The sequence below is a fragment of the Ursus maritimus genome, unplaced genomic scaffold (genome assembly GCF_017311325.1).
Source record: "Ursus maritimus isolate PB19 unplaced genomic scaffold, ASM1731132v1 scaffold_16, whole genome shotgun sequence".
Classification (NCBI taxonomy): domain Eukaryota; kingdom Metazoa; phylum Chordata; class Mammalia; order Carnivora; family Ursidae; genus Ursus; species Ursus maritimus.
Window position 1 is genome coordinate 19,906,135 of NW_024424008.1, and position 26,050 is coordinate 19,932,184.

At 38.7% G+C, this 26,050-nt stretch overlaps 1 protein-coding gene across 9 annotated transcripts in view; it reads left to right on the forward strand.

Annotated features, from left to right (window-relative positions):
• The window catches only part of DLG2 (discs large MAGUK scaffold protein 2), a 1,159,208-nt gene that overhangs the window by 704,412 nt on the left and 428,746 nt on the right, over positions 1 to 26,050 (forward strand). For all 9 annotated transcript variants that reach the window (XM_040630955.1, XM_040630959.1, XM_008704379.2 and 6 more), the window contains 2 exons: positions 432 to 576; positions 2,796 to 2,934. In XM_040630955.1, coding sequence (XP_040486889.1) covers positions 432 to 576; positions 2,796 to 2,934 — 284 coding nt within the window. The remainder of the gene's footprint in view (positions 1 to 431; positions 577 to 2,795; positions 2,935 to 26,050) is intronic.

The window sequence follows — 26,050 nt, forward strand, 5'->3', positions numbered from 1 at the left end:
CCCAGGCGCCCCAGTATGGTCACTATTATTTAAAGAAATATATCCCAACTAGAGAGACTTTGGTTAGTTTTTATTCTTTTTTTTTTTTTAGTTCAGTGAGTATGTATTACTTTTGTAATTGGAAAAACTATAGCATAGGAAGAGAGACATTTGACCTCTCCTTTCTTTTCTCCACAAATAGTATTCTAATTTGCATTATGATACATTGCTTTCTCATGGAAAAGACAGAAGCACTTTGTTTTTTAGATCAACAATGGTACCTTATCTGCTTTGACTAATGCCATAAATCCATCTTTTCTGTCAAAGTATGATGTAGATACTGGATTGTAATCATTGCTATTTAATCTTTAAATAATTCTGTATATCCTTTTACCTGTTTCTTTTCACCTACATAGATTTGAATCTAATATTGGATATTATTTTCCTTTCAGGTAAACAACTACAGTTTGGAAGAAGTGACACATGAAGAGGCAGTAGCAATATTGAAGAACACATCGGATGTCGTTTATCTCAAAGTTGGCAAACCCACCACCATTTATATGACTGATCCTTATGGTCCACCTGATATTACTCACTGTGAGTGCCGTGCTTAGTGTCCCTCTGCCAGGTGTACAAAGTTGGAATTCTGGAAAGTTTGGCAAAGTACTGTGCTTGCACTTCGCTCTTGTTTAGCTTGTGGAAATAGTTCCAGGGGCTGCTGTGCTTCACTTCTTGGTTTGAAGGTGGGACACCCTGATGGGTTAGAAAGTCCACCATTTCAGAAAGGCTTAATGACGTATGCCGTGGACAGTGTGATTACAGTAACGTAAGAGCAACACCTTTTTAAAGGCTATTTCTCGAGCCCCTGAAGCATGATAGCTCTCATGCCATAGTATCCCCCCTTCCTAGTTCAAATCTATGTAGTAGCGAAGGAAGGAGGAGAAGGACTGGCAAAATAGACCAGAGATAGTACTATGCTCCCTCCAGGGGGAGAGGATCTTTCACTTGAATGGTAGTGTTATGATCCTCAGTCACCATCACCACAGCTCTTACCTAAATATTATATTGGCAGGGAAGCCAGGGAAAGCTCTCAGTCACTATGGCAGTCAAAGTAAGTTGTGGGTGGGGGTTTCTAGGGCAATAACTAACTATGAGATGCTATGCTGAGTCCTGTAAAATCCACTCCTACATAAGCCCCATGTTTTTTTCTTTTCTTAATAGGTCAGCAAGAACTTTGGGTTCTGTCTTTGGGGACTAGATTCAGAAGCAAATTTTTTTTATATGAGTTTAAGAGACAGTTTTGTCAACATCAATAAGCTTGCTCATTCTGAAATTTTGAGAAACCAGTTGTGAGATTGGGAACTCGGAATATCATCACGACTTGCCATTAATTAGAACTATGGTCTGAAGCAAGTCATTTAACCTCTCTTAGATTTAGATGTTTTTCTTGAGAGAAATTTAAAGGTTGAATAATTTTGTTACCTGCCCATTACGTTAGCTATGGCTTTTCTTAATGATGATTCAAAAATGACTTGCCCCCAAAATATGTCTTTTTCTCAAGCATTCAGTAAGCTGAGATCAGCCTTACCTTAGGATATAAAAGAATTTTAACTACCAAAGTTTTTCAAACTGGATGAATTTGGAAAAATCAGCCTTGAGATTCTGAGCTACTTCATGAAGTGTATACAAGGTCAACGTTAAAGAGATAAAAGCAAGAAAACCAAGCTTGCTATTCAATTCAAAAAATATGTATTGAGTAACCTCAATATTTATAAGACACCTTATAAGGTAATGTGTGGGATACAAAGGAAATGCAATCACTCTATTGGAAGAAAGGCTAATTCAGATATATAAATAGCAGTGATATTTAGCAATGTAAAAGGAATGTACATGCATGGGAGTGGTAAAAATAAATGTGCTTTGGGGATGCAAAAGAAAGGGATACTACCTGTCTTTGGACGATCATAAAACTCTTTACGGAAAGGGTGGCATTTGAATTGTATCTTAAAGAATGGATGAAATTTCAGTATCAAAGATGTGTTAGGAGACAGAAATTGTAGGTAACTGATGAAAGTACAAATATTGGGAAGAGCTGTCTTTGATTGAGGGCTATAGGATATATGTAAAGTGGGATATTGAAATGGATCAATCTTATAAGAATGACAAAAGGAAAAGTTTATATTTGGTCCAGTAGCAGCAATGGAGAACACTTAAGCAAGAGAGCAGCATTATCAGAGTTGGATTTCTCAATGTATAAAATGGATTTCTAGAGAGGGGCAGGAGGCAGGAGACCCAGGAAGGAGGGGCTTTCATACATTCAAAAGGGAGATGAATTACTGTGTCGGACTAAAAAAGAAAGGCCAGAGTCCTTGGCCTTTCTGGGTTGGGAGTACAGCATATTTGGGGATTAAAGTCTAATATAGGAACTTGCTCCTAGGAGCCTTCTAGATTTGATGATTGAATATTAATTATGTGAAAAGAATGTGAGCTCTGCAATTAGAAAGCTAACATTTTTATTTCAATAGAAAATTAATCATCCTTCTGAAAATGCATGTGCTGGGTCTCTCCTCCAATTCTTCTCTCCACCTAATTATGTGAACTGGGTTTATAGATATAAATGTTGCATCTTTCCAATCCTAAAGGTCACCATGTGCTTGTACATATTAAATGCAAACAAACAGTAACTCCTCCCTCTTGAGAGACAAGAAAATCCTCGGCACGTAGCAAAGTCTTCCTATTTTTAACAGAACTATAGCATGATACATTGAATCACCCACATAACAGGTTTCCTCTCTTTTCTCTTTTTCACCCCTTAGCTTATTCTCCACCAATGGAAAACCATCTACTCTCTGGCAACAATGGAACTTTAGAATATAAAACTTCCCTGCCGCCCATCTCTCCAGGAAGGTACTCACCGATTCCAAAGCACATGCTTGTTGAAGACGATTACACCAGGTCAGATATGTTTATTGGTTAATTGGATTTGGGATCATTACTGGGAAGAAACTGTGTTTGCCTAACATGTCAGCCGTTGCTTTGGGGGCTGAGTAAAGTTTCCGAGCACCATTAGAACTTATTATTGTCTTGTCTCCAGCAGAAATCTGCAAATTCTTGTAAACGTGTGTCTTTACGAATCAAAATCACTAATACTTGGTGAGAAGTGGTACTATACACGTGGTCATAACTTTGCAATTTATTAAGACTTTTACACATGATGCCGTGTGAGCTCAACAGCCATTTTGTCAGACAGGTAACTTGAGAGGAGGAGGTGCTAAGGTTCAAATAAGGAAGTAGCATACCAATATTACATTTCTGGTTAGTGGGGGAGTCACGACTGAAACCTTTATCTTTTGATACCTAATTACATGTTTTTGACACCAATGACTACCCGCAATACAATGGAGTTGGGAAGTGAGTCAACGCTTCCTTTAGCACAATAGCTATAAGTATAAAGAAAAGGGATGAAATTAACTGCAAATGTTTTGAATTTAATATATGCTGTTAATTCCAAAGGGGAACAGGACAGGATTTTAGGATAGAGCATAGAACCACATTGCTAATGCCATGAAGTAAAACCAAGTTTAGGCAGCATACCTATGAAAAAGTCAGGTTTGACACTTCACAAAGCAGATCAGCTTCCTTGACTTAATTGTCACTATTAAGGATTCAATAAATGTTGGATAATGAATAAATCAATGAATGAATATGGGAATAAATAAGAATAAATACACATTTTTTATCTTTAAATGTTTTTATTCCAAAATAATGTATGCTCATTGCATTTGGTGAAGTAATGCAAAAATGTTCAAGAAACAAAACTCTCTCCCACAGTCCTGCCAGAGCAACTATCTTGAGGTTCCCAATGTAACACCCTGACATGAATCTTTCATACCTTCTACAGGTTCATATAAACCCATACAAATTCACAGTCAGATATAGATGGGGCTGGATACTGTTTTTACAAAGTAAGTTCATATTTTAGAAATTGCTCTGCAACTTGCTTTTCTCAGTGAACAATACTTTTACCTGAAATGAGATTACATAAAAATACATACACACTTTTTCTGGAAGTGTTTGTGTGTAAAAATGATAGAGATGGACCCTTTTGGTTTAATATCCTGCCTGTCTAATGAAGCCATTTGTCAGCCTTTAAAAAAAAATAGAGGAGGCTTCCTGCCGCTTAACTTCCCTCACCGGTACCCATGCCTGCTTTGGTCTTTTCATTCCTTTTCTATTTCTTTTTAAATGATTAAGCATTTTCCATTTATTTTGCAATTTCAGGTTTGCTGAAGTAGCTTGTTACATCTTTAGCCAAGGAATAGAATGTTTAGACGCTGCAAATGTGCATCTGTGGTATAAATCAAATATAAACTTCTTCCTACGCTGAAATATCTAATCTCTATGCTCTTAATTAAAATGAGGGCTGCAGCAAAGATAATCCTCATGGCTCTCTAAAGAATTGTATAAATATAGGCACCTTTATTCACCAGAGCAATGATCTATTTGCTTTCATTCTATCACTAATATTTGATATGATTTTAATTTGAAAATGTCATTTTATCTTACTAGACCCCATATGGAATTAAAATTGATTAAATCCCCTTTATAATCCAGGCCCTTTGCTAGCTGTTTTACATACACTATTCATTTACTTCTCCCCAAAATACGGAAAGAAGGGCTTCTACATCCCTATTTTATAAATGTGGAAGTTGAAGTTCAAAGGTGTGAAATAACTTGCATATAGTCACACAGCTTTTAGGTAGAAAAACTGTGGGTGCCCTGTCAGCTACAAAATCCTGGCTAAGAAGAAACATTTCAATTTTCTCCTTATTTTTAAAATGAAAACCAAATCATATAAAACTGTTCATCACAGAAATATGTAGCTCTAAAGGGACCCGAGCGTTTTGGTAAGCTCTAAAGACAGTTAGATGAGAATAGAAACCTATTTCTACCATTGGTTAACTATATGACTGCCAAAAAATTATTCAACCACTGCAAACCTGTTTCTTCATCTATACAATGGAAATGGTAATCAATTTTTTCTTAACAGGTTGTTGTAATGATTGACATAATACATGCAAAAAACTTAAAACAGAGCCTGACACATCATGAATGTTAAATGAATGTTATCTATTTACAGTAACTATACCTGTTATAATTCTTACTCTACCTAAGATGTCACATGGAATGTTTTAACAGATGGTGTCCTAGGAATAGAGTCTGCCTATTCCTATAGGATTATGCTTGGTATTATAGTTCTTGTCCCACCTCCTCCCTTGTTCTCTGCCAGGACAGTTTCACTAAGAACTAGAAGCTTCTGAATGGCTGGTGCCTGGCAAACTCGTGAAGTAAATTATATCAGCTTAAACACACACACACACACACACACACACACACACACACACACCCCTCCCACTCTCATCTTTGCTTTACAGGGGTCTGTGCTGTAGGCACTGCCATGGATCTCAGAGGTATTTGCTCAAAGGCAAATTCATTGCCTTGGTCATCAATATTTATTGGATACTTCCTACTAGACAGCAGGCACTGCACTAGGAATGCAAAACTGAGTAAGAAACAACAGCTCTAAAAACTATCAAACTGGGACAAAATATAGGTAAACAAGTGGGTCTCTCAATGCCTAGTCCCTGATTATGCAGACCCCCTTTTTGAAATCTTCTGTAATGCCTAATTTGTTATTTTTTTTATTCCGAGATTATATATCTTCATATCAAAACGTCATTTTTTGTATGTGGTAGTAAATGGCAGATATTTACTTTTTTTTTTAACTTGACCATATCCTTACTTGGAAAATGAAATATGGGCAACTTTGTATCAGTTCTCATCTTTTAAAAATAAAAGGTCTATAAAATGTCAAAGTGTGACAACTGATAACAGCCACAAACAAAATTAGATTAGTTCTAGGAAGTGCTCTGGGGCCAAGCAGAGTTCTCTAGCACCACCAAGTTACTTAGTAAATATTGGTAAATGAATTTGAGTTTTATATGAATGCCCAAGGAAAAGCCTGTAGCATCAAAGTTTTAAAGAGGAGATAACTCTTAAATTTGAGTTTGAAAAAATGTATAGGAGTTGATCAGAAAGTCAAGGGATCAGGAAGGGTGTTCATGGTAGGGGACAGCACATGCAGATTCATAGAAGAATGTGAAATAGAATAAAATGAAGCATCTATCACAGCTTGAAAAATAAGACTTGTAAAAGAGAGTGATTCCTACCTTTAAGTTGTCTTTATATTCCTGTCCTTTCTGTCATATGCAACCCATTTGTAAAATTTAAAATACATACAGTAGTAAAAACAAAAAGATCACTACTATGGACTGTTAACACAAAGTCCTTTAATATATATCATTCCCCTTATTTATATCATATTACTATTCTTGATTTTTATACATAACAAAAGTGCTCAAAGCATTTAAGTAATTGCCTCATTTCATACGGCAAGCAAATAGCAGAATTAAAATTCAAATTCAGGTCTGTCTGTGTTCCCACAGCTCATCCTCACATCACACCCCATGCCCCGTGTTATGCATTTAGTTTCCACAGAGAATTGCTGGATAAACAGTATTGGGTTTATATCAGGAGATTGGTTTCTAGTCCTGCTTCTACCAACTTACCACCTAGATGACCCTGAACAAGCCATTTAATCTCTGTAAGTCTTGATTTTCTCATCTATAAATTTGGGACAAAGGGTCTTCTAATTTCCTCGTGGAATTGTGAAATTTCAATGTGATAATATGTGTTAGAGTTGCCATTTTTAAAGGGCTAGATAAATTTCTTAGTATCCTAAGGTGTTACAGTAGCTTATATTTGAGGCCTATTTTGAATTTTCCTAAAATAGTAAATCAAGGTAATTGATCTCTAATGATGGGACTTAGGCTAATGGGGAAACAGTTCTGTGAAATAGGAACCTTTCAACAACCGAAAACTCCTCAAATTGGCAGCTTTTTATTCCAGGTGTTTGTGATCTCTCATTCTATTGTAAGAAACATTTCTCTCTTTTCCTAAAGCATATTCACTTTTTGCGGGGAAGAACTTTTTAAAGGAATTTTGATTAGAAAAATGCTACACTAACTTAGTTGGAATTTTTTTTTTCAACTCCTTCTAACTATTTGAGGAAAGGTATGCCTGAGTAAACTGGGATATTTTGTTTTTCTATTGATTTAGAGAAAGCACAAACAAAAAGGCCCTGGATAAAATTTTCTTAGTCACTGTTCATTGTGATGTAGCTATCTGGTCTTAGGTTGTTGGTTAGCTATTTTGGAAAGCTATCACTGTGATGCTGGGATGTGTTTTTGGCTCAAAAAATTATAGGCTCTCAGAATTGGAAGGGCCAGCAATGAATCTAGAGTCTAATCTTCCTTCTTCTGATATGTAAGGAACACAAGCCCAAAGTGATACGTTGGCTGTCCCTAAGTCCCACAACTTGTATTAGAATCAGATATAGAACCTATGTCTTCAAATATCAAGTCTAGTGCTTGTTCTATTTCTCTGAGCTGGTGTTCACTTTTGTTGTTACTGTTGTTTTTGGATGGAGTAAGAAGAATTATGAAACCTGTGAACAAGCAATGATCACCTGTGAACAGTACCCGCTTTGTATATTACCTGCAACTATGGATTCTCCCTTTACTGGGCCAGGGGTAACCCGGTCACCCAGATGAGGTGCAAAGCACAGGCCTTTACCATCTGGCTCACAATTCCCAGGATACACGAACAAATCATCAGTACTAAAATGAAACCAAAAAATTTTGAGATGCAATGTGTAACTGCTCTTTCAGGAGGTGGGGACTCGATTTACCAAGTTATGAATGTGATAAATGTCATTATGAAAACCAGGGACCTAAAGTATAGCTATGAGTCATATATGTCCCAGTGAGAGATACCAAGTTCACCCGGCCCTGATCCTAGTATACCCAGGTGTCTTTCTGATTGGCTCTACATAATGTTCCCTCACATAATTTGGTTACTCAAAAAGCATAATCTAAGTGAAGTCTCAAGAAAAGTTTCTTGTCCCCAGAAACCTTCCAGAATGACTCCAAACTGTGACTCTGATATTCACCAGTTTAACTTTTTTATTTACTAAGTAGATATGAGCCCATCAGAGTAGAGTCTGCCTCTACTCTGTTATCCCCAAATTATAGAACATTAGCTTACTGGGTACGGTATCTAAAACGTATTCCAGCTGTCTTTTTCTTTCACTCATTCGTTCCTTCATTCAGCGAATGTTCAACTTCTGCTGTGTGTCAAGCATGGTTCTTAGCAACAAAATTACAGTGGTGAGCAAACCAAACAAGTCCCTTGTCCCCATGGAGTTTACATTCTGGTGCGTCAAGTAAGAGACACACAGATAAATGATTTAAGTGCAAATATTGGTAAGTACTATAAGGAAAAAATAGAATAATGTGATAGAGACTGGGGATAAGAACAATATTAAGTAGGATAACCAGGAGATGCCTCTCAGAGAAGATAGCATTTGAGTTGAGACCTGCCTGAATAACAAGAAAAAGTGGTGATATAAAGATCAGAGAAAGAACATTCCAGGAAGAGGGAATAGCAAGGCCAGTCACTGAGACAAATAAGTTTAGCATGTTCCAGGAATATAAGGAAGTCCAGCTTGGCTGGGAAGAGATGAGCTAATGGGAACATGGCAGAAAATTAGGTTGGAGAAGGAGTCAGGAGCCAGATGACATAGAACTCTGTAGGTAATGATGAAGTATAGGTCTGATTTTGAGTGCCTTGAGAATCCATTAAAGAATACTAACCAGGAACATGAAATTATCTGATTTATATTAGAAGAAAACCTCTCTGCTGTGTGGAGAAGTAGAGGGGCCATTGAAGAAATGAGGGGAGAGGTTATGGCAGTTGGGACTAAGCAAGAGGGAGCAGTGCCGACGAGGAATGCCACCTGAGCTCTGTTTTAGAGCTAAAGTCCATAGCCAGTGTTTCACGTGAGGAGCCCGCCTGCTTTAGCCAGGCTAATTTACTACTGACCATTTCTACAGTTTTTTTTATCACCTAGGGAGTAATCTTTCAGGAGCAGCATAAGTTTGCCACTGCTGATTTTTTTTTTCCCCTTGCTGTTTAACTGTGGATCAGAAATGGTTAGGGGCTGGGGCGCCTGGGTGGCACAGTGGTTAAGCGTCTGCCTTCGGCTCAGGGCGTGATCCCGGCATTATGGGATCGAGCCCCACATCAGGCTCCTCTGCTATGAGCCTGCTTCTTCCTCTCCCACTCCCCTTGCTTGTGTTCCTTCTCTCGCTGGCTGTCTCTATCTCTGTCAAATAAATAAATAAAATCTTTAAAAAAAAAAAAGAAATGGTTAGAGGCTAATTCTCATATGTTTCTATCCACATGCCCTGAGGCCTTGAAATATGAACTTCTTCTTCCCAGGATCTGGGGTAGAACATGAAAGAAGCTTTCTGTCCAAGCATGAAATACATAAAATCTTATATTATTTCTCATAAAAGTTTGGGAAATATCCTTGTTCACGTTAATGTAAAAACACTTTGGTTACAAATTAAATTATTTAATACAAAATCTTAAAGTGAACTCAACACACCAGAAAGATTTTCTTTTTGGGGATACTTGGTCCCCTGCAAGTACCGTAAACCCCAAGGTACATATGAGTACCCAAGTTTGAGAAGCACTGAGCTGATTTACACAGACTTGTCAGTTATTAATTTTGTGTTCTGGACACAACCCTTTAATAATGGCTCAAGTTTTGTAGTCTCCATTAAAGACAGGCTCTTAAAGGATCAGACAAGACTGCAAAACAGTAAAGTCTGGGCATATTCTAGAGCCTCTCTACTTTTTAACCTATATTTAATGACTTGAAATCTTTTCTGGATGAACTGGAAAATCTTTCTTCTGACACAGAAAAGACATCTTTTCTTACTCATCTTTAACCAAGTATAGTAGAAAGAACTGGTTATGCCCCACGCAGACGACTGACCCTGCTTTAGAATTCGTATCTGTATGGCTGAGAGATTAGCCTTGGAGCCGCCCTGCTCAGGGCTCCACCTTGACCACCTCCTAGCTCTGTGACCTTGGGTAATTTACGTAATCGCCCTTTGCCCCAGTTGTCTCATTCATTTTTTTGTTTTTAGTTGTCTCATTGATAAAAGAAGCAGAATAATACCTCTCAAGAAAAAAACCTCTCAATAAATGGGATTGAGATGAACAAGGATTTTCAGATGAACACCATAAATAAAATCATTTTTTGGTAAACATCCTCTGTAGAATGAAAATGTAGCCACCAGTGGTGTGTAGCTGCTCAAAGTTAGCTATGCATACATTTTTTTCAACTTATCTTGCAGAGCACATTAGAACATTTTACTACAGAAAGTCTTACAATCTGGATGCTTTCTTAGGGATCTTCGTTTTTGCGACTGCTGTGAATATGTAGTACCACCTGCATTGAAAATCTAATCTAGGATTCAGTGGAACCAAATATGATCAAACAACAACAAACATAACAAAAACCAATCTATCAATATGGGCTCTGGAGCTAAACACAGTTATCCTCTGGATAATTTATTGACTTTGCCCTTTTTTATTCACGGTAGCTCTCAACAACTAACACCATGTAGCTTTTCCCTTAAAAGAAACTCTGTGTAACATGGCGTCAGACTCCTTGCAGGTCTTACAAAGTGCATTATAAAACTTAACCAAATCAAAGATTCATCTGCAATGTCTCTGAGTAATCTCTTTTGTTCTGTGCCCCGTGCCTGACTCCTCTGACATGGAGCCTGCTATTAGAATGTCTTTTTTGAAGCAAAGTGTAGCAACGGGAAGGGGCGAGTGAGGCAAAACTAGTGACACAGCTGGAGGATAAACCATCAAGTAGAGCCTTGATGGGAGTTTGCTCTTTATGGAGGGTGGCTCCGCATAACCATTTTAAGTTTACTTACATCAACCGTGAGGCATGACTGATAGAGCTGTCCTGCTAGAAATAGAATGAGAGGGTATGCTAATGAGGAAGATGACAAATCTTAATTAAAGGAAGATATCCAAATATGTACTGGAAAACATGTTAAGCTTCTGCTTGCTGTCAGGGAAATGAATTTAATATTAGGAAAAATGAACCAGTAATGAGGATTTTAAACCTGTCTTTTGTAGATATTTATTATTCCCCATACCTAATAAATCAGCCAGACATAAATACATAGTTCTAGGCCTTATAATTTTATGGAAGATGGTTATTATGCATCTATAGCTATTATTGTTGGAAATATAGGATGCACATAGATAGTTATTTAATCAAAGCTGCTTTACATTTCTTTAGTTCATCCTTGGCCTTCAGGTCTAGTCGAGGCAAAAGAAAAAAGATTAATGACAGACAATGGAGAATGTTGGAGGGACCACTGGAGAAGCAATCAACTATGAGCTGACCCCCTGTCCTTTCACACTGCAAGTAAATTACTGTCACCAACACAGTATGCTGCTTATTTCTGGCCTTTATTTGTATGATATTGAAAAAGGGTATATATTATGACTCAGGACATGTAGACATGGCCTCTTTCTCTAGCAGTTTTTTTTTTTCACATTCATGTGTAAGTAAAGTAATGGTAGACAGAAGACAGCTGATCCCTAATTGTCCACATCTGGGTATGTACTTTGCAAATTATCCATGCCAGCATCGGAATCCCTGAGTTACTTCCTGTCCTCTCATATATCTTAAGCTGCTGTCACTGAGGTTACCATTTTTTTTAAAGATTTTATTTATTCATTTGACAGAGAGAGAGACAGCCAGCGAGAGAGGGAACACAAGCAGGGGGAGTGGGAGAGGAAGAAGCAGGCTCCCAGCGGAGGAGCCCGACGTGGGGCTCGATCCCAGAACGCCGGGATCACCCCCTGAGCCGAAGGCAGACGCTTAACGACTGAGCCACCCAGGCACCCCTGAGGTTACCATATTAATACTAATGATTAACTTAATGAAATAAAAGAAAATTATGGAATACAATTCTTGCATTCCAAAGACTTATATTCTTTTTTTTCAAGATTTTATTTATTTATTTGAGAGAGAGTGCACACACGAGAGAGCACCTGGTAGAGGGAAGGGCAGAGCGAGAAGCAGGCTCCTTGCTGAACAGGGAGCCCAATGTGGGGCTCGATCCCAGGACCCTGAGGTCATGACCTGAGCTGAAGGCAGACACTTCTCTGATCATGGTCATAATCCCAGGGTCCTGGGATTGAGTCCCTCATTGGGGGGAAGGGGGGGGGTCCTTGCTCAGCGGGGTGCCTGCTTCTCCCTCTGCCTACCTCTCCTCCTGCTTGTGCGTGCTCTCTCTCTCTGACAAATAAATAAATAAAATCTTAAAAAAATAATTGTGAACTCTAAGGCAACAGAACATATCCAAATAAAATGCAGAATGACTAAAGGGAAAAAAAAATCCTAGTGACTTATGGCACCAGAAAAAAGCAGAACTTGGAGTACCAAGTAGTCAAAATTTTTTGACATTTGATGAAAATTATAAGTCATATTGGTCTAAGACTCTCAACCTAGCCTCAAGATATTGTAAAGAGAGGGACATAATAAAAATTGATCTCTTGTCAGAACTAAAGCAAGCTAGAAGAAAGTGGAGCATCTTTACACTGAGGGGGTGCTGGCCCCAGGGTTTGTAGCCTGAGCGACAGCAGAACAGAGCTTTGATGACCGAGAATGGGAAGGCTGTGAGGGGCAAACATCAAGATTGGGGACAAACATCAAGAGTTGTTCTGGGAAGTGTTAAATGTGCAATGTCTACAAGGCAACCAAGCGAGATGCTGATTAAGCAGTGGGGATCTGGTAATTAGCAAAGCTGGAGTCCAAGCACAGTCAATGTGGCTCCAGAATCTCTATCTTTGTGCTATTAAAGGTCACACAGCTGGTATATAACAGGATCAGGATTCAAATTAACTCCAGAGTCTGGCTCTTTTTGCTGTACTGCATGGGTGGCATTATTAGCTTTAAGATTTCTTGAATCTCCTCTATGCTTCAGGTTAGTCTTTATGGTTGTTTCTGTCCATGAACGTAGAACTCAAGTTTTCTATCACAGCCCTCCACCCCCACCCAGCAGCACTAACAACCTATTTGGGGGAGGCAATCAGCATTTCTCAGGGAGTCATGAGGCCTCCTGGATTGTGCAGTTCCAGGCAGGGGTTCAGTCCTTAAATGCCTGTCATTCCTACTATAACACCAGACCCCATATGGTTGCCTTAATGAACATTTCAAGTCCTCACTGAAAAAGCTAAGGAGACCCTGTGAGTGTATGTGTCTCTGTGTAAAGATTTAAATATCAACCTCCTCCTTGATATTTTTAAATTAGATCGACCTTGAAGTAGAACAATGTAAGTCGTTTCTCATGTAGACTGTGTCTTAAGGGAAATGCTGTCACCTGGTCCATTGGCATCTGATATTTTGCTTTATATTTTTTATCCCCCTAATCTTTTTCTAAAATTTCATTTACCATCCTGAGATAGGATGAAGGCAGAATGAAACAGCTGAAGTAAATGTGATAGCCAGAGATTTCAAAGCCAATTATGGGAGGCCCTGATCTGAATTTATAATAGTATTAGTAAACCCTTCAAGCTGCCTAGTATTGTACTTTCCTGTTTCTCATTTAGTTCTTATAATGCCACACGGAATGGGCAGAGAGTGTTGCCATGCGTGTTTAACAGACTGGGAATCTAAGATGATAGAGATTCTGTGAGTTCTCCTGCAACAAATAGAAAGTAGGTGACAAATGCAGAATCCAGCAGCAGGTAGGCCCTGGGTGAAGAGCCCAGATTTTGGAGTCAGAATAACTCTGGCTTTACCACTTAACTAGCTGTTTGAGCTTGGACGAGTTATGTAACCTTTCTGTGCCTGTTTCCCCAAAAGTGCCTATACCATGGGTTATTATCAGGATTAAATGAAGTAATCTATATAAAACACTTTGAACAGAGCCTGGCTTAAAATAAGCTGCATTCAGGTTAGCTGTTTATTATTATGTTTATTATTATTACTATGATTATTATTATTATTCCCCTGACTTTCAGTCCCAGGTACCATGGTGTCTGTAGGACTGGCTGCCATTATGATGATAGCACTGCTGTTTGGGGAGGGTAGATGAGATTCGGGAATGAATGAAGGGAATATATGATTCCAGCTAGCCTAATAAAACATAGATTTACACAATCTTTACACTTGCCTTAAAGGGTAGATTTTTAGAGTTTATATTGATTTAATAATGTTTCCTTTATATTTCAGTGTCTTTAAAAAATACGTACTGATCTCAATTAAAAATGATCTGCTCAAAACCAAGCCTATCTATGAAAGTTCTATAAAAAGAAAAGCCTTAATATTAAACTGATTTTTAATTTAAATAATCTAAATTTAAAAATTCTAGAATGTTCAGTAAACATAAATGTATACCTTTCCAAATACTCAAATTTACTATGCAGGCGACATAAAACTTTTAAAATAAATGCAGTGTTTACTTTTGCATACTTTCATGACTTGAGCACAGAAACCAAGTACATGCATAGCAACACCTATCATGATGCTTCGCAGTTCCCAGGGGTAGCGCTAATGCCATGGCTTCAGTGCATAATATTAGATTGGACCATGTATGGTTGGATACAGTTGTATGTACAGTATATATATGTAAATCCGTATAATGTTGGGTGTAACTATAATTAGCTAAAAGGCTGACTTTAAATTTGTGAGAACTAAGGGGAGCTATGTAGCAGTTGCAATTGAGTATGAAAATCATGGTGAAATCTACCTGGCTAAAGCAAAGTAAGATTTTTTTTCCCCAGAACCACTGTCTTCTGTAGCTTAGAGAAAAGTACTTGGTTAAATTCTTCTTACAAAAAGTAAATTAAATATATATCAAAAATAGATACATAGATATGATGAAATAATGAGAGGTACTCTTTCTTACCTTCCCCTGAAAAAAAGAATATTAATATTTGTATTCTACATACAGATCGTAACATTTATCAGCTGAATATTATGTCAAAAATTGTATAGCAATACTTGTATTCTACAGTACTGGAAGAGATAATGCAATTCAGGAATGTGACTTGTTCATACTTTTCTCAAAAAGAACAGGTATGCTGTCTAAAATTGTGGTTTCAAACTCTGACAACCCATCAGTCACCTGCAAAACGTGCAAATGCGGAGTCCTGAGCCCTGCCCCAGATCTACCGAATCTGGGTGTCCAAGGATAGAGCTCAGACAGTAGTTTTAAGAACAGAACCAAACACCTCACAGGTGATTCTGATGCACAGGCAGGTTTGGAGAGCCCCTGGCTTAAATTCGTTGTCTTTGACTTCAGAAAAATCAGATGACCAGCAGTAAAAGCAAAATGGAGCACATTGGAAGAAAACATGGCCAGGCATATTTCCTATAGTGTAAATTTCATAAAAACATTGGATAACCCTAAAACACTGACTGTATTAGTGACAACGTGCAAAGAAAGGGTATTGCTCTTAAGAGTTACCAAAAGCAGAATTTGCTCAGATTTTATCAATAAAATTGCCAGCTGTTGCAGGTATGCATTTTACTCTATAAACACATTTTTTAAAAAATGACACATAATTTCCTTTAAATCAAATTACATCTAATAATAGGTTTTAGGAGCTCAGACTTTTGAAGAACAAAAACTGGGGAGAGTTTCTTTAGGAAATTCTGCTTTCCCTTCTTTATACCTATCTCCAGTGAGACAAGAGAACACAAGGGTCTGAATATCTGCTGCCAACTTGGGGAGGAAAAAGCATAGTAAGTTCAAAACACAAATTAGTATGTGAGGAGCACCTGTGTGGCTCAGTTGGTTAAGCATCTGACTCTTCATTTCGGCTCAGGTCATGATCTCAGGGTCATGAGATCGAGCCCTATGTTGAACTCTGCACTCAGTGAGGAGCCTGCTCGAGTTTCTCTCCCTCTGCCCCCCCCCCATAATAAATAAATCTTAGAAGAAGAAGAAGGAGGAGGAGGAGGAGGAGGAGGAGGAGGAGGAGGGGGAGGGGGAGGAGGAGAAGGAGAAAAGAAAGAAAAAGCAGCTTATGTTAGTGCAATTCAGAAATGCTCTGTTCCCTAATCCCCTTTTCTGTGGAAAAAATGTTTTTATATAGGAATGTTAGATAATTTTAAGTTCCTTAAATACACAGCTACCTACCACCTTACAGCAGAACAGACAATATCCTTATGGCTAAATGCATCTCTGGGTTAGGACTAGCTGTTGTCATCTCACGGACCTATCACAGATGCCAAATAGCTGTGATCAGAATATATCGTTCTAAATTTCTCCCATCTGCTGAGTCTTTTCCGGATTGGTTAGATATAGTAGTTGGAGAGTTCAGCATTATTGATAGTCTTAAAAGGAAAAAGAAAAATCTCCTCCGTCTGGTTTCTTTGCTGCTATAGCTTCATTCATTACAGTAGTTCATTTATAAGCAGGTCTCACTTTCATTGGATGTACTGGTCCAGTCAGGATCTCTCTGGATCCTCCAGATAAGCCAGGAGTCCTCTCGCCAGATGGGCCTCAATGCCATCTCATCACTCTGTGTAACTTGTGTTCTTACTCAACCAAGTGGAAACACTTTGGCCAACAGCGTACGAGGAGCGCTCTCTTACTTAAAACTCCTCAGGGCATGAACAGGAGGGTGATCGGAATGATTATCTCAAAACTGAGTCTGACAGGGAGGGAGAAGAGGTTTAGGAAATTGTGAGGAGAATGGTCTGGTAACTCTGGCGAGTGTGTTAATGTTGGCTGAGTTCTGCCAATCTCAGGCATTCTGATAAGTCATTTGGATACTTTTTCCTATTCATTTTCACAATACTGCTGTCATGTGCTCTCTCGCACAATTGCAAAGGACTGAAAATTGGAAAGATTAAGTAGTTTGTCTAAATATGCACAGCTGATAGGTAATAGACTTGGAACTCAAGCTTGGTCTGTGTTTCACTAAAATGTGTTACTACCTAGGAGATTAAATATGTGTAAAACTCCTTAAATACACATAATCCACTTAATGTCCCCAAGAGTTGAGAGAGTTTATTTTGTCTAGTAAAATAGAAGTTCTCCTATAAATGGGTTCATATGTTGTGCATTGTTATATTTTCAGAATATCTTCCACTTTCCCCCTTCATGTCTCCATGCTCTGATCAACCTAACCAGGTAACTAACTGGCTTTACCAGCCACCCTGCCCCCTCTCGCAATGCCCTTGACCAAACATGCTCCCCTCAGCTACCTCCCTCTTCATTTTCATGTGTTTCAATCCTATCCACTGGTACTGGCCCAACTCCAGTGCCTCCTGAGAAGATCCTCCCTGCTGGACATCATTTCCTCTTAATTTGAATTCCCAGGACAGTCTATCTTTCCCTCCCATCACAGTTAACTAGTTTTGGTTTATTTTACTACACGCACGCACACACACACATCCTCCTTCTAAGACAAAGTGATGCTTAAGGAAAGAATCTATGTCTGGATCAGGTTTTCATCATCCACATCACCTAGATTAGTACATAAAAATAACTATTGACTGAGCACCTACTAAAATGGCAGTGATTCATTAAAGCTTTGCGTAGAGTATCTCATTTAATCTCATAGCAGTCCTATAAGGTAGCTTTTAACATAAGCCACTTTCTAAATAAGGCAGCCAAGATTCAGGCAACTTAAGTAACTTCCCCAGTCACACAGCTAAGTAAGCAGCAGAACAGTATTCAAACCCAGGTCTTATTGTCTGAAAGCTCATGCTCTATCCACCATGTTCGTAGCCTCCCCGTATGTTCTCTAAATATATAGATGTTAGATGAGTGAGTAGATGCATTAGTAAAACAAACAAACAAACAAAAAACCTTACAGTTGTTAATTTGTTGTTAATTATCATCATTTCTATAAAAGAATTCTGGCTAGCATATAGTTTCTCTGACGTAGACTAAACCTTAACTGGGATCCTCTTAATAAATGAATATATTTGCATGACTGGAGACATTTGAGATTCTGACAAATTAAAACAGTAAGTATGGTGATGCCAGTTACCGTCCTGCTAGTCACAACCAATTATTCATAATGCTACATTGCCACTCTTATAATACCTTGTTAGCACCTATGTATCACATAGAAATAAAAGTTGCTCAATATTAAAGAAAAATTAGCACTAAAGTGGGGAAATTTATTTTTTATTTCTGACTTGTTTGAGAATATGTAAATCCCTAATGGTCCTCTGGAATAGAAAAAAATATTTTTAAAAAGTAATTTAGGGGTGCCTGGATGGCTCAATCAGTTAAGCGTCTACCTTCAGCTCATGTCATGGTCCCGGGGTCCTGGGATCAAGTCCCGCATTGGGCTGCCTGCTCAGCAGGGAGCCTGTTTCTCCTTCCTCTACTGTTTCTCCCATGCTCTTTCTCTCTCAAATAAATAAATAAAATATTTTTTTAAAAAAATAATTTAAAAATACAGGAAAATATAAATAAGGAAATCAAAATTACCTATAATTCTACCACTCGGAGAAAGCAGCATTAGCACTCCAGGGACTTTTCTAGACATACATATAGACATACAGATATGCTTCTCATGAAATTGGCAGCATGCTACATATGCGGACTTATGGCAGAGTCATATGCAGATTCTCAGCTTCTACAATGAACAAGTTTTAATGTCCTTTAAAAGTCATTTAGAAAACATGTAATATTGAGGGGCGCCTGGGTGGCTCAGTCGTTAAGCATCTGCCTTCAGCTCAGGGCATGATCCCAGCGTTCTGGGATCGAGCCCCACATCAGGTTCCTCTGCTAGGAGCTTGCTTCTTCCTCTCCCACTCCCCCTGCTTGTGTTCCCTCTCTCACTGGCTGTCTTTCTCTGTCAAATAAATAAATAAAATCTTAAAAAAAAAAAAAGAAAACATGTAATATTGAAAGAAAATAAAAATTTAATGTGAACATATTTCTCAGAAATGATATTCAGCAAATTCTCTGGCGTATGCTTCCAAATTTTTTTCTCATCATCTATTATATAAAATTGAGATCATATTTTATCTTTTTTATTGTTTACAAAAACTGGGTTAAACTGCATATGCTATTTTAACCTGCTTCCTTCAGTTAATTATATGTTGTGAATTTCTTTCCATGTCATCAGATCTTACACAGCAATAATTTTAATACCTACATGTCTATTCAATACTAATGAACATACGTGTTTTTTCCGGTGTTATGCTTTCACAGACTTTGTGACAATAATCATCTGTGTACACCTATTGTACTTGGTTTCGTAGGACAGATTCCTGAAAGTGGGATTTCTGGGTCATAGCTTCAGTGGTTTATACCACCACCACCAGTGTATGAGGCAGGTCTTTGCAGCTATTAGAGAAAGTGTGGATGGTGCTATGTGTGCTAACTTAGAAGGACGTCTGTCATAAGAAGTAAATTTAAAAAATAAAAGCAATAGCATAATATGTATAATATCAAGATCAAATTTTTATCTGAAATTATATTTCTGCATACAGATTTGGGGGTAGATATAAATTCAGGCACAGATACAGAGATATAATGTTTGCACTGGGTGTACAAAAATAAGTTAGGCACATTTGCTGACTTAAATGAATGCAGCAAGCCAAAAGGAGAATCAGAGTAAAAAGGTAAACTGTACCACAGTATGAATGAATATGCTGCAAGGCAGAATATTGGCCATGGACAGGAGTTCAATGGCAAAGGGGCCAGCTTGTTGCCAGATAAAAGAATGATGTGCAGTTAAATTTGAATTTAAACAACAATAAACAATGAATAGGTCTTTAGTAGTAATATGTCCCAGGCAATATTAACATTTATATTAAAAATTATTCATTGTTAACTCAAAATTCAGATTTAACAGAACATTCTTTATTTTTATTTGCTATATCTGACAGCCCTGGGCATAGCCGTAAGCATGATTTTGTCATCATAAGAGGAAATTATCTCTTACGGATGAATTTACATCCACAAAAATGACTAGAAATGGACATAAAAACCAGGTCTCTGCCAGATTTCCTGTTCTAATACCTGTGATAGTCATGGCATTTACTGAGTGCCTGTCAGGCACTGTGCTAAGTGTTATTCAAGCATCATTTCACCTAATACTCAGAAGGCCGTAAGAGGTAGGCCCTATTCTTGCTCACAGGAGGAGAAACAGAGGCTTAGAGGTAAACAAATTGCCCATGATCACATGGCTTAGAAAAGTTGTGGGGCTGGAACTTGAATCCAGACAATCAGACTCACAGCTTGCCCTCTTGGTTCTATTCTCTACTGCCTTTAGAATAAGGGCTATAATTGCCAAGATGACCAAGAATATAGACCCATGAAGGAAAGTTTATGCTTTAAAAAAACCCAAAAACATAATGATTACACACGCAGGCTTTGCAGCCAGATAACCTGGGTTCAAAGCCCAGCCCCACCACCAAGTCAGCCATGTGAGGGGAGACAAGGTGGTGCTAAGCCTTGCAGCTAATACTATTATATACATCTTAGGATTCATGGGAATAGGACAGGATGCAGAATCCATAAAGCGTATGTAACACAGGGCCGGCCTCCTATAAGTTCCCAAGATACATGTTATTTTTATCATTTAAAATACATCAGAGTACAAAACCAAGTGGCAGTCATTAAGAATAGACTGGATGGGAGTTTGGAAAGGAGAAAAATCTACAATCAGGTATACTTCAGAACGTTTTGTGGAAAAAATGGGAGCGAGACCCTTCTTAGGAACTATGAACAACTGATACATTTACATATACAAATACAGGGTTGGAAGAAAGGATCAGTATGTGTAAATTGCGAAGTAATATGAGGCATCTACTCCAGGGAATTTAGGTCCTCAGTGTACATCTTGGGCTGAAATCCCAGTAGAAGTCCTTCTTAGCAGGTGGTCCTCTCCAAAGAGAGCAAGGCGGTGCTAGAGCTGTCTCTCGTTCTTACAGATGTCTTATCCTTTCTCTCTGGCCATAAAGCAATATTTATCCCCTGCTTGCAGTAACAGGCCCAGAAGAGTAAATGGTATAACAGCTGCATGAAAGAGAGGAAAATGGACCATCACAAAGGGATAGGAAAGAAATCCATCTAAGTGATTTGGTTAAAGCCACCTCACCCTTCCTGTTGATAAGTAGAGAATTATATTCAAACATTATTTTTTTCTTCCTAGGAGCTGCTGTTGTATTCAAGCTGAGCTTTCTTTCAGTTAAAGGTGTTAAGTATTTTCTCCCCTACAGACACTGTATTAATAATGTAAAATTGGCATACAGAAGTAGATAGCGGAATTAATGTTTTGCATTCTATTTTAGAAGATATGATTTGACTAAACATATTCAGAAATTTTTATGTAGGTGTGAATTTAAAAACTCAAGATCTTATCAGATCCAGAAGCTTTTGGTTTAGATGTTACAGATATAAATAATCTTGGAGCCTCTGAGGAAAGAAAATTATTGTAGAGGTAAACGTTTTAATATCATGTTAAGCAGAAACCCTAGGGAGATAATTAAGCTTTGGGCCTTCTTTTGGGGACTTTTGTGATGTTCCCCATATTTTTTTTTATCATTCAACCTTTTTTTTTTCAAATTTGTATCCAAAAAGAATGATCCTGCTTTCTTTCACTATACCATTTTTGAATAGTACTGGCCGGAAATAATGAAGATGTGTTTAGTTATCCACAGGCCAAATCTAACAATACCAGTGGAATGCCCAGCTCACTTCAGACTGCTGTGCCGAGACTACATCTTTGCTGGAAGGGCAAAACTGAAAGGGTCAGGTGGCTCATCCCCCAGCAAATGAACAGAGTGCATACTTGACCCAAGGGATGCCAATCCAGAGGCTAGCCAGCACCCAGCAATGTGGTTCAGTCAAAAAAAGCAAACTAGGTCTATTGAGTTCTCTCAGGAATTTTTAATTAAGAGGCAGCCCGAATGAACACCTGTCAGTGAAAAATGAAGCTAATAGGTAATGATGAAAAGGAGACAAGAGGGTCCATCGTGAGCCATGTGCAAGTTAGTGTTATTAGGAAGCAGAAACTAAGAGCAGCAGGAACAGTGAGGTAGAGAGTATCTCATTTATAAAATACCAGTTAAAGAAGGTCATGGCTAGAGAGAGGAGAAGGAAGTAGCACAAAGAGAAAAGGTGTCATCTTGATGGGAAATCTCTAGGGTTGAAGCAGTTCACTATATCCCATCTTCCGGAGCTCCACCAGTGCAGCTTTTCCTGAATTCCCAAGTACATATGTCTTGTCACCTGCAGCAGCTCAAATAAGTCTCTCTGCTCCTTGCAATCAAATTTTCTTGCAAACAAGATTTTGCTCAATTAGCAGAGGAACATTTTATCTTACTACGGTGTGTGTGTGTGTGTGTGTGTGTGTGTGTGTGTGTGTGTGTATGTATATATAGCCTCTCTCTGGGCCTGGTATAGGGTAGGTTTTGGTAAATATAGATTAAATGAATGAATGTAAACATGAACGGTACAAGTAATTGAACTCTCATTGCATTCAATGGGAAGAGCACCAATCGCCATGGCTTTCCATCACTGGTGGATTTTAGACTTGTGCTCAAGAACTGCCTATCTTTTAAAGTTTGTCTCCTACTGAAGTCTCCTTAAACTTTCTGAATGGGACATGTTTTTAGATTCCCCTTAAACTTAGCTTGTGCTCTTTATTACCACTTCCTAGAAGGCCCTCTTTCATCCCACCCCAACCCAATCCTTACCTCCACAGCATTTTCTTTCCTGTCTCCTTAGGCTCTTTAAGAGAATTAGGTGTTTTCAACTCCCACTGTCCCCACAGTCCAAGATAAAAAAAATAAATAAATAAAAACAAAAAAAAATAGAATAAAATGCTGGTTACCAAGAGATGGTGGGGGTGGATAAGATAAGAGTGACAGTATCTAAAGGTACAAACTTGTAATAAGTAGCAAAAAAGTGGTAGAGATCTAATGCTCAGTAAAATGAATAGAGACAATAATACTGTACAATAATTATGTACTATGATAAATATCAGTACATCAGTAATCATGTTAAAATATATAAATGTATCAAAGTAACACACTGTATACCTTGGACTTTTACACAATGTTACATGTCAAATTTATTTAAAAAAAGAAAAGAAAAGAAAATATTGGCTGCTATTTGGTAAACTCACAGTGTGTCCCGTGCACTGAGCTAGGTGATTTATGTTCCCCTCAGGCTGCCATTACTATCCCCACTCTACAGATGAGAATGCCAAGGCTCAGGGAAGTTAAGAAACTACAGACCACACAGGGTAAAATTTGGAAGAGCCAGAGTCAAACCTAGCTCTGTTTCTTTGCACTCACCACACTGTTTTGTAATAGTTTACCTCTGGGTATAATTTTACAGCTTAACAACTTTGTTGATATACAGTGAAGGCTTTCTAATATCATTAAAAGAAAGAAGCTACATTTTAGAAAAGTAAGTATAGTGCAAATAGGCATCACTCAAAGGTGAAAGTCCTGATGGTGCTTTGAATGAGAGAGATGAATGAGCTCTTACACATCACCTAGACCAATTCATTCCCCGCATTTCTCAGTGTTTTACTTTGAGTTCTGATAGCACCTTCACCAAATGGCTGACACTTTTCCGCTTAATGCTCAGTGTAAGAGAAGTCAGCATCTTCTTTAATCCTTCTCATTATAATGTCTAGGCCACCTGTTATGCCACATAGTTCACAACCTGGTCCTGTATTCTTTTATCTCCTAGTTACTTTTAGGCTCCCCAGAATTCTGCCCTTAAGACTTATTAGCCCAGGCCTAGAATTCAATCATTTTTTTGTTTGCTTCTCCAAATCCTTGGCCCCAAAACAGTGCATTATGTGTAAAGGAGAACATGAGGCACACTTGTAAGGTTAAAAACCAAACACCTTTTTCTCCAAATGATGCCAAGCCGGATACCAGATGCTTAGGCACCCAAGCGTTTGGCATCCCAGATGCCATTCATTTATGTAGTTTGGTTCTATTTCCTGCCTAGGGCTGGATGCTACCTTCAAAGCGGCCAGGGAAGGCCACAGCAGGACAAGGGTTGGAAGATCTGAGCAGTTTACAGATTCATCCATATCATTCTTTATGACAGATTTATGGTCAAAAGTGTACAAATATATAACTCAAATCCTTCCTTCCGTAATTTTTGACTCTTCCTTTTAATTCTAGCTCAGGAAGAGAGAATAAAAAATACCAGTCTCCTTCTCCCTGCCCCCCAGCTTCGTTTCTTTCCTATGACAGTATTTCACTCATATATTCTTGCATTCAGGAAAGCAATATAGAAACAAAGATAAATGAGATTTAGGCCTGATCCTCTGAGAGCTAATAATCAGAGAAAGAAGGAGGCCTGTGTACCAAATATGACAGTATAATGAGGTGAGGGCCCTGCCTGATTTGGCCTTTGGGCTTTGAAAGCAGTCCCTTTGACGGAGAATGGAAAATTCAATAGAGTGTGAGTCAGTATTACTGTTACCTCTAAGGGAAGGAAGTCCTATCCATTTGACCTGTCTTCAGGCACCACGCAGATGAATATTAGCAATGACTGTCATCACTGCATTAAACATTTTTCATCTCTGGTACAGGCAGGGCTAGGACTAAGGTGAGGCAAGAGAAGTACCACATCAGGCACAAAAGGGGCACCAAAAAACTCTGTAATTAAGATAGTATTTTAATGCAATGTTTTAGAAAATAATGCAAAAGAATCCATAATAAATAAAAGACAAGATCAGTTAGGTATTGATCTCAGGTACTATGGAATTACGGAGGGGTCCGAGGTTCTGTCTTTTGTCCTTGAGTGGCATAGTTTAGTTGAGGTGCTCTAAAAAGGACAGGAAAAACAAGCAGAGTGCCTGTTTTATTTTCACTCTTTTGATTGCAAGCAAAAGATCTGACCTAAGCTCCGGTAAAGGAATACCGTCGGAGGTGGGAGTTGATTCTCATTACACATCTAATGTCATATGGGAGCCAGCAAAGAAATTCAATAGCATGAGCCCTAACAAGTCCCTTAAAGAGTGAACACAGACTGTTTTCTAGAATCAAGGAACCTCTAGACACTTTAGCAACAAGATTTGGGAAGCTTTTCTATGGTTCGGTGTAATTAGTGGACACAGCCACAGCTATCGTCTACATGTCTACGTCTGTCCTTCGTGCTACCAGCTGATAATTTCTTCTGCTGCTCCTTGATTCACATTCAGTGCAGAATCCAACTGGCCTACGCTTCCCCGCCCCACAAACTCCAGGTCCTATAGGTCGTGTTTGCAGAATCAGAGTCCCAATCCTGGTCCAAACAGCTTTGGCTGAGTATGGGACTGAATTGGATTGGAGTACGTGGGACAATTGGGAAGAGGCACTTGCAGAGGCGCAGACAGGGTGGTTTAGGAGGGGGTTTGCTGAAGCACCTCCCTCTGCACTATCATTGTGGCTTAGCAACTGAAAATGCCAAGGACATTGAACAAATAGCAAGTGCTAATGGCGTTCAGAGGAGAGAGGTCACCAAGGGCCAGGGTGTGCTAATTATATGCTATAAGAGCCTGCAATTATAAACCCATAGATATGCAAATAAATGCTGAAGGCTGAACACTGGAGACTACAAAGCCATTTATCTATGGCCCCAGATAAGTGGACAGCAAAATAAATGATTTGTTTATAAATTCACTTAGAGATCACACTCATATCCTTAACTGTTTTCCCCCTTTCTGGGGGCATCTACAGAAAGAAGAGAGACAGGCGGTACCTCAGACTGGATTTCCATATTCATTACCTCCTGACCTAGGTGACTCTGGAGGTTCCTAAGAGGATAAACAGGCTCTTCCAGTTTGAGACTGGCTGATTCACGCTGCCTCGAGTCATCTCCCCGTGGCACTTCCTTACTGAATAAATGTGAAGTGATGGTGGCATCTGTTCCTGCCACCCAGATCCCAATGACAGCTCATAAATTGGCATTTCTCATCTGTCTGGCGGAGAGGTCGCAGAGAATGTCACTGCAGGGAAAGACTAAGAATGCCGACTGCTGGCATTAGGACTTCTGGAACTCATGTGTCTCCGTGCCCTGAGCCCATGGGGTGACTCTCAGAGGACCGGGGCGGGGGGGGGGGGGGG